The sequence below is a fragment of the Quercus robur genome, chromosome 10, assembly GCF_932294415.1.
Source record: "Quercus robur chromosome 10, dhQueRobu3.1, whole genome shotgun sequence".
In the NCBI taxonomy this organism is placed as follows: domain Eukaryota; kingdom Viridiplantae; phylum Streptophyta; class Magnoliopsida; order Fagales; family Fagaceae; genus Quercus; species Quercus robur.
In genome coordinates, this window is record NC_065543.1 from 45,702,768 (window position 1) to 45,712,902 (window position 10,135).

Sequence of the window (10,135 nt, forward strand, 5' to 3'; positions counted from 1 at the left end):
CCAAATTCACATATAGCAAGCATGACTACATGAAGCAACCCTTAATATATCAACTTTATTTAAATTTCGTTATCTATGCAACTAAACCAGAAAATGTAAGATTTCAAATCAGTTTCTCTCTCCTCAGTTGAATTTTCTCAGAAACCAAACAAAATCTAACAAACACAAAAATAAAAACAAAATCGATAATTTCATTACCTAAAAAAGAACTAATTTAAAAAAAATAAATAAAGCCACTCAAAACACAATCAATTGAAAGAAAATAGTATAAAATTATACGAATTAACAACAAAATGATGAACTTTCAATCTGCAGAGAGAGACGTCTCGATCGCCAATTCGAACACTTTGAGATTGATCCAACTTAGTCTTCATAGCTCCGATTCTCTTTTGCGGTGACTCGTTGACGTTTTGAGTTTGAGAGAGAGAGAGAGAGAGAGAGAGAGAAAAATAAAATAAGAGAGAGAGAGAGAGAGAAAAAAAAAATCATGAAACAACCCATATTTCTCCAACTTTTATGTCCCATACTACAATTATTACAAATTTGTTCTCAAAAAAAATTATTACAAATTTCATTATATTAAATGTAAAATAATGATGTGTCAACTTTTAACTATAAAATATAAAATAATATAAAAATTTATTTGTAGTGTGCTGTTGATTTAACACCATCCACATATATTGTCATGGCAATTGGAAAATATTCTTAAAATAAAATTGAGATATACATAAACACATACAAATAGTAAAGCATAAAAGATTGTCTTAAAATGGATCGACAAGGGCAAAGAGCTCAAATAACATTTCCGGGTCTTTTTCACGAAAATGTCCAAAATTTAAATCTCCATTATTTGCTTATAACTATAGAATAAAAAACAAAAAACAAAAAACAAAAATGGAACCGAGAGTAGTTGGTAGGCTATACTAGAACAATTGTGAGAACAATTGTGAAAGGCCCAATTTAGCCCAAAAAGTGATTTATATATAAGGTGTATACTAGTAAAAGCAATCTAGCACAGCCAAAAATGGCAAATAGACAATATAGTCTATGCAATCAATCAATAAGAGATTCGCCCGCCTTAAAAAAAAAAATAATAATAAATAAATATAAATAAATAATTGATTGATGTTTTCATCAAGTGATAAAGAGATATCATATTATAAATCAAAATTATTTCAAAAAAAAAATCAATAATATAATTATAAAAAAAAAAAGTTTATAAAAAAATGATAATATAGTGCTCGGGATGAGCAAAAACCCACCTCTCAGACTGAGAGCCTTACCTCCTTTTCTGTTAAGCACTCTCTCCTCTTTTTTATATATAATAATAATAGTTCCACAATTTCCTCTCTCTATTCTATTTTTCCCTTTATTCATTTCCGTTCTGTAAAATTCACTGCTGATTATCATGGCGACTCCTCCCAATCCAACGGACGGCAATCCACCCTCACCCGGTCTGATCTCTCTCTCTCTCTCTCTCTCTTCATTTTTTTTTTTGTTGTTTCTCACTCTCATTGAAAACAAGAAAAAAGAGATGCTACGTAAAATAAAATGAATAAAACAACTTTCACCGATAAGATTTTCTGCTGTGTATGTGTGTGTTTATGTAACCTGGGTTTAATTCAAACTATGAAAGAAAGAAAGTAGGACAATTTTCTGTGTGTTAAAAGTGCTAAAGTTGGTGTCAAACGAAAAGGCATCATATGATAGAAATGGGTTTTTTTTTTTTTTTTTTTTTTTGTTTAATCCTGAAATTATTCAATGAGTCTAGAGCTATAACAATTTTCGATTTCACAACTGTCGAGGCGGATAGATGATAGAGCGATGTTATTGGTGGGGCCCAGATGAGAACTGGTAAAAAAAAAAAAATACTAACTGTTGTAAAAAATGTCAAGAAAATTGTTGGAGTATGTAGTAGCATTTTGCGCCTGGAATTTGCATTTACGTGGGAGGTGTATGGGACACAATGTATGGATTGTTGTCTATACACCATTGAATTGATGATGGAAAACTTGCTGTTATGTTTTTTTTTTTTTTTTTTTGCCTTGTGGTGATTTTCCTGGGTTCAATTTAATGAGCATTTGTGCTAGAAGCACAAGGGTGTTTTGTAATACTCCTTTCTACCACAACTGTTTTTGCACATGTGCACCTCGGCATGAGCGTAAACTGCTTAGCCCGTTAAGGGTGAATGCCCAGGATTGCCTAGAAACTGGTTTTGGTGGGTCGGGTCAGTTGCTCATAGGTTTTACTAGCTAGAGTGAGTGCAAAGGGCTCTTGTTTAGAAAGGATCCCTTCATTATCATTAAAAAAAAAAAAAATGGTTTTGTATGTGTTCTAAATTTTTACAAATTATAGATGCTGCAAGTTCATGATTAAAGAAAAAAATGTGTTTTTGTCTGAAATCTTCAGCAACAGAACCATCACAACCAACAAATCAGGATCAGCAAGATTCTAAGGTGGAGGCTCCGAGTCAAACTTCTCCAACGTCGGTGTTTGTCAATTCTGAGCCAATGCGAGAGGAACAAGTGCAAAATGCAGTGAAATTTCTCTCACACCCCAAAGTTAGAGGTTCTCCGGTCATCTACAGAAGATCATTTCTTGAAAAGAAGGGCCTCACAAAGGAGGAGATAGACGAAGCCTTTAGACGTGTACCTGTAAGTTGGTTCTTTTATCATGATATATTGATTTGTTGTTAGCTACAGCATTTATTTATGGGCAGATCACCCATTTCTGTTATTTTTTTTGGGTGCCCCACGTTGTTTTGAATTTACAGGACCCGCCACCAAGTGCAACCAATGTTAATCAAGGTATGGATAAATATTAATTCAGATTTGGGTTTAACCAGAGTTTAGTAGCTTATCCTTTATAACTGATGTTCGTATGTAATTTATCAAAATGCTAACAGATGCACAGGTGAAGCCATCATCAAACAGTCAGCCACAGGCTGCAGTACAAACTCTGCAGCCTGCAGCAGCTGCTCCCCCCGGTACCATTTCCTCAATGCGGTTTCGATTCCACTGGACTCATGCTGTTTTTACCATAGGATTACTGGCAGTTTCAGGTGCTGGAACAGCTGTGCTAATTAAGGTACCAATGATTGACCCTTCTGAAATCATGCAATCCATAATTCAGATGTTTTTGCATTTGTATGGTTCTCTCACCAAGCTTCACTTATGGCTGACTGGCTGTATGCAGTAGCTTATACTACTTGATATCTCAAGCTTGCTCACATTAATTGATAACACATTCCCTCTTGTAGAAATCTATTGTTCCAAGATTGAAGACTTGGATACGCAAGGTTGTATTGGAGGAAGAAGATGACCTTGTCAAGAAAATAGATTCAAAACCAAGTTTAGCAGAGGAGGCAGCTGCTGCTGCAAAAGCAGCTGCAGCTGCAGCAGCCGATGTGGCAAAAGCAAGTCAAGAAATGTTGAATTCAAGGAATGAAGGTGGGTTTATACTTGACTTTTAGCTTATTTTGTCTCGGATCTCTTTCTATTTTTCTTTGTTGGTTTTTTTTTTTTTTTTTTCACCCATTTCTGTTTTGTTTTGGAATGTTCACTGATCAGTAATATCTCTTTTGATCCCTTCACCTTATTCTATACATGGCCAGAAAGGAGACGTTTTGAAGAATTTACTAATCTCATGGATGTACAAGTACGAGAAATGAAGTCAATGACTAATGCCATAAGGAAATTGGAAGGTACTGAAAAATTGCTTTCTGAACAAGAGGATATACAAAACTGTTATTCCTGAAAAAGAGTTTGCTTCTTGATTTTCTGCCTTTAGCACTGAATATTAAATTCTTTATTCATTAGGGGTGAGCTTGCTCATCTCATTAGACTTGTTTGCAAAGCATCTCAGTCTATTACAACTCCATGTTTGTGCATTGACGGCTTCCATGTTGCTAATATATAGGCATCTAGCCATTAAACATCCAAAAACTTTAGCATTGATACACTTTAATACTAATGGAGAAGTTCCCTTTACCTAGGTGAATACGAATTGCTTGCTATGTGTTGTGGAAGCAAGTTTATCTTTCCAAAAAAAAAAAATTTGTAGTTTAATCATGCATGTAATAATTAAAGCAATAAAGTAAAGGAAACACAACTACACATAAGACATGAGGATTTTTATGTGGAAAACCCAAAACTAGGAAAAATCATGGAACCAGCCAAAGATATGCATTATAAAAACAATTATTACAAAGAGTTACCAACTCAAACCTGAGTCCCCTAATGTCAAATCAGCTATCCACCTTACTCTCTCCTTGAATCTTCATTGTGACACATGCTTTATCCCCAAGTTTTGTCTTCAACACGTGTAATCTTTAGTATGAAATCTATTTGTGGATAAGAGATTCCAGAATCTCTCTAGAAGACCTCGATAGACACCACACACCCTAAAAATCTTATAGTCTCTAAACACTTGAACCCTCATAGAAGTTAACATTTGTGGATGTGATCATTCTCTCATGAAATGAAGTTTTTTAACAAACCACCAGAAAACTCTACAAAGATTTTCTAACTTAAGAACTAGAGAGATTTATGAAATAGAAAAATCATTCAATTGTTAACCTATAGAAACTCTGAGCTTGCTCTAAATTTTGTGTTACAAGATCCTTATAAGGAGAAAAAGACTTTCAGGCCAAGGAATCATTAAAAGTATACACACACACACACACACTTTTAATGATTCTTTGGCCTGAAATTTAGAGCAAATTGTGTCAATGGGAGAGGGTCATCATTGGAATTCTCAGTTCATCCTGCCTTTCCAGAATTGGGAGTTGGAATTTGTTGATAATTTTTTTGAGGTGCTATATGATCATTTTTCTGCTTCGACTGGTCACGATTGAGCCTTGTGGTTACCATCTAAAAAGGAGTGTTAGAGGTAAGATCATATTCTAATTCTCTCAAGGGTTCTACAAACAGTTTTTCCCCACCTAGAAGAGCATTTGAATGGCTAAGGTTCCAAGAAAGGTGGAATTCTTTGTGTGGATTGCAGATCTTGGGAAAATTCTAACAGTTGATAATCTTCATAAGAAACACATTTTGATAGTTGACTGGTGTCGTATGTGTAACTTGTAAGTGCAGTGGGGAATCCATTGATCACCTGCTTCTTCATTGCTCTATTGCTACAGATATATGGTCCTTCTTCTTCACTTTGTTTGAGCTGGCTTGGGTGATGCCTAAATCTGTGGTTTAACTGTTGGAATGTTGGCAAGGTCGGTTTTAGAGCCACAGAGGAGCTAAGGTGTGGTGAGCCTTGCCCTTATGTGTCATGTGGATTCTGGGTACAAAAGTAATAATCGGGTCTGTGATAATCCTGCCTGTCATTAAAGAGCATATATCGGTCGTTGTATAATTGGATACATGCTCTAGGTGGCACCCCCTCCTTGCCTTTTGTTGATTTTATTGTCTCTCTTTTATTTTGAGTTGTTTTCTTTCGAAAGGAGTTGCACGCATAAATTTTTGTATCATTTTTATTTCCTTTTCTAATAAATTTTTTACTTATATATATATATATATATATATATATATATAGAAAGGCCTGATGGTACCTACGCCCTCCTTGATCTCCCATGTTGTTGGTTTGAATTGACTCCCCTCTCTCCTCCCCAAAAAAATTTGAAAAGTTTCAAAACATATTGGGTCGATTGAATGTGTTAAACAGTTGATCGAATGATATAAGGCTTTTAATTTTAAACCAGATTTTCCTAAATCCTAGATTCTTATCAACCAAATAACCAATTTAGTTGATCAAAAGTTTAGAGGAGTTTTACTTGAAGGAAGGTAGATCGATAAAAAATGTGAATTTTTACTCAAATGAAGTACGAAGGAAGCACCATTTTGTTTTTCAAGAAGTAGAAAAATACACATATTTGACAATTTTTATAACCATTTGGCTAGGAATTTCAGGAAGGAATTTACTTGCCTATTCCTACCAAGGAAAACAGGCCATTTGACAGGGAGATTCTAAACCATGTTCTATGCAAGATGTGGAACCAAAAGTAATACAGTCTCTAATGTGTGGATTTTGGTCCCTAGATCACTTACCAAGCTTCAAGTCTTTATGATCTTCAACGTGAACCACAAACCAATGTAAACCTTCGTCATAGAACCCGGACTCACATCTTAATCACTATTCCTATAACAATTCCAAACAATTTGTCCTAAGATTTTAGTCATGGGATTTGCCAACTCTAAATTTTTGGAATTACATACAAGATTTCTAAGAAACAATGTTACAGACAATAGTTATTTTATACTTGAAAACTTTTTTATTTTCTTAAATACTGATGTTTTAAGTCCTGTTATTGTTTTCTTTTTATTGGAAAATTGGTCAGAGGCATCTTATATGTGACCAACTTGCAACAGTGTCACATATATAATGAATATATGTTATAAAAAAGGTATGCACTCATACTGCTGATCCACATGAATATTTAGTTTAGTGCCTGAGCCAAGCTGAGCAATCTGTCAAGCCATTGTCCTTGGCTGTCAATGCTGTTGCGTAGGTTTTCTTAGGTATTCTGATAAGATGCTAAATAGTCTCTTTGCTTCATTGTTAGCGGTTCAGCTGTGTCCAGAAAATCCTCTTGCTCATTGGGATAATATTTAACATTCTTAATACCATTGTTCTTTGTTAGATCTTCAAGGACATATCTACAAATTACGTCTCATCAATTACTAGCAATATGCTATTCTTATTATTGAATATCCTTTCTTTCTGCCTAATCATCAGGACAATCAAACACCCAAGGGAGAGCCTCTTTTGTTGATCAAGAGGATCATGGAGTTGCTATATCGAATTCAAAGGTAAGCTGAACATAGGCATAATTTGAGAACATTTCATGCTATCTTAAGAAGATTTTAGAGAACTTACTCTCATCAACGTGGTCTCTCTAAGGTTTAACCTGTTATTAATTTAAATGTTCTGCAGCAAATGTATGTAAACAACAAGACGGACTATGACTTGCGCTCAGGTACACTTCAGGGATCAAGTGGCAGTTCTCTCTTGTGTTTCTTTTAATTAGTTTAAATTTCAATGCTTTATAACTAAAATTTTCTGTACAGTGAGATCTTCCTCACCTCCCACATCTGCAGAACCATCAGTTGCACCTCATCCTAAGTCCTATATGGATGTAAGTAGTTAACTTGATATTTCCATTGATGAGAAACACAACGTAATGTATGACTGTATGCTTGAGTATAGTCCCTCTTTACTTGTCATGTCTAGTAATTGTAAGAGTAAATGACATGCATATTAATCACTTAAAAATATAGGGAAGATTATATAATTAATTAGCTAGTTATGAAGTGTGAGATTGTCTTTTGAGAGAGTGCTACATCTTTTGGAATTACTCCACCAGAGTCAGTGGTAGAGATGGTTGGGAATGACTACATATTGCAACTGAGAGCATATGACTACCATCTTTTAATTCTCTGATTTCTGACCATTGTTAGACTTAGTCCATATCTGAGTAGTTGTCTACTTTTTGTCTAACTATATACTTATATTAGTTTGTTATTTGTTATCAAAAGTTTCAGAACAAGCATTAAAGAAGATAATAGCCAAAGAAAAAGGGAAATAATCATCAGATTGAAATGACTATCAAATTTTCATTCTTGTGAATATCTTTCAATTATGTTCAGGCCTGTAACATATTTTGTTATCTGCTTTACTATCTGTTTGCTGTTATCTAGTTAATGCTTAATTTAGATCCATGGGTTTGTCTTGACTATAATGATGCACTTCATACTATTATGTGAATGTTGATCTTCGTTATTCTAACTCAGAACCAATTACCGTCTGCAAATTGTTCTGATTTTCTTCATTTTTTATTAATTTTAAAGCCAGATACATACTGCCACTGTCCACTGATATGAAATGTTAATATCTTGCTCATGGTGTTGCAGATTATGGCCATGATCCAGAGAGGGGAGAGACCTCCTAATATCAGAGTAAACTATGTGTAAATGTTATGTTGAGATCAGCTTGTTAGTGAGGTTGATGCTAATACTGGGTCATTCTAAATTCATATGCAGGACATAAATGATCAACCCCCAAACCCTAATCAGCAACCATCAAATCCTCGTTTAGCACCTAGAGCTAAGGTTTGTTTTTGAGCATTTTTCCGTCTAAGATAGTTTGTTTCTTTTTCAAAAATAGATTTTGTGGACTATCAGAAAAACTGAAACACTCATATCATTTAACTTATTTAGTGGTTGGGCCATTTTGGAGAAAGAAAAGAAAAGGAATAAATTTTTTTTTGGGGGGGGGGGGGGGGGGTGGGGGGGGATCAACTATGGATCTTCAATAGATTAGTCAATGTCAGCCACATCTATTCTTTTCTGTCATTCTATTTTGTCCAAAGTCATACTCTTTACTACTTAATTGACATGTCATTTTTTTACTACTACTAATTTTATTCTTGGTTTTCCTTTACCTTTTTTTGTTCCTTCAACTTGAATCAACTCACTTTTTCTCATTGGAGTATTAATCTTTCTCCTCTAAACATGATCAAACATCTCAAGTGACTCTCTCTTATCCCTATTATTAATAGGGAGCAGTGAGCACCTCGATCTTTAATCGAATTTTCTCATTTTGAATCCTATCTTTTCATGTATTTTCACTAATTCAGCTTAACATTCTTATTTCAGTTACACTTTTATGAATATGTTGCCTCTTAAAAGCCCAACAATCACTACCATGAGCTCTAAATCAAATGGCACCTTCTCCCATACAAGTAGGGTTAAGAGTGAGGTCTTGGGTACAAAATCCATAGTATGTACATGTGTACTTTCCAACTGAAGAAAAAAAAAATCCTTATGGCTATAAATAATTTAGAAATGGCCTAGAGTAGATGCATGCTTTATAAAAATGTAGAGTCATAAAATAGAGAAAAAAAATTCCTTCTTCAATTTGTTACTTTAATCACTGTTGAAAAATGTGAAAAAGGAAAATGGTGAATTTCTTGCATTCACACCAAATAAAATTGATGGTTGATTTGCTCTTTTGAAAAGAATGAAACTGATTTTTACTTCATGTACTCCTGAGTAGCCATGGGAGCTTAGTCAGGCCCACAACTCAAGCCAACCACCTCAATCTCAAGTAAGCAACGAAGGCTTGAATTCCAAGGTACAAGACAATGGAGTAACCTATCAGTTAAATGGTGACAGTTCAGTACCTTGGTGGCAACAGAAAAATGCCAAAATCACAGAGATTGAAAATGGAGATGAACTCAAGGCAGGGATTTATGGTCAACGAATCAGTGAGCCACCTGTTCAACGTTCGTGGGTCCCTCCTCAGCCACCCCCGGTTGCAATGCCAGAAGCAGCTGAAGCCATCCGACGCCCAAAACCAGCAGTTCAGAGAGAACAGTTGGTTGATGATCAGTCGGTCACAAATCCTTCAGATGCAACTGATGAGTTGCAGAGGATCACAAAAATATCTGAATCTGGAGGTGCGATGGAGGTTAATGGTGGGAGCTCGGTGCTGAACTCAAGTGTGGAGATTAATGGTGGGAGCTCAGTGCTGAACTCAAGTGAGATACAAGAAGATCACAGTTATGAGCGAAGTGTTCATTCAACTTAATTTAAGGTACCCCCACATGTATACTTTTCTGTTAGTAGTAGCGGCCCATGGAATGTTTTGGATCAACTTGAATCGAATAATGATCCCATGCTATTGTGTAGTTATAACAGAATTTGAATGCAAGATACGTGGACTTATTTTCATGAGAAAATGAGAGTTATAATCAATAATGAGAGAAAGCCCTTGTGAAACATAAGTGCAAGCATGTATTGTTTGCATTTAGCGTATGCAAGTATTTCTAGCTCCTTTTGTACGGGTTTGTTATGGCCTTCTAATATTGGCAATGTTTACTGCCAAGCTGCTACGAAATGCAGATCGTATCTATCGCTTCTTCTCTTTATCTGCTTTACAAATGGTTAAAGTTCAGCTAAAGAATAATCTAGAGTTTATGCTTTTTCTTCCCGAACAATTCCACCTCGCATCGTGAGCACTAGCCTTTTTACCTTGGAATCAGTTTTGAGTATGAATCTTACACCATCTGGAGTCCTGATTTCCATTATGTTAGGGATGATGATGAGATAACCTCCAAGTAGCAGTG

General features: G+C 35.1%; 1 protein-coding gene across 1 annotated transcript; it reads left to right on the forward strand.

Moving 5' to 3' along the window:
• The first annotated feature begins 1,250 nt into the window (after nucleotides 1-1,250).
• On the forward strand, nucleotides 1,251-9,856 carry LOC126701461 (peroxisomal membrane protein PEX14). Its single transcript, XM_050399575.1, has 12 exons — nucleotides 1,251-1,454; nucleotides 2,410-2,654; nucleotides 2,774-2,807; nucleotides 2,906-3,087; nucleotides 3,260-3,449; nucleotides 3,614-3,703; nucleotides 6,745-6,818; nucleotides 6,943-6,985; nucleotides 7,077-7,144; nucleotides 7,920-7,964; nucleotides 8,049-8,117; nucleotides 9,064-9,856. The coding sequence occupies exons 1-12, from the start codon at nucleotides 1,409-1,411 to the stop codon at nucleotides 9,595-9,597; spliced, it is 1,620 nt and encodes a 539-aa protein (XP_050255532.1). The 5' UTR covers nucleotides 1,251-1,408; the 3' UTR covers nucleotides 9,598-9,856.
• The last annotated feature ends 279 nt before the right edge of the window (nucleotides 9,857-10,135 follow it).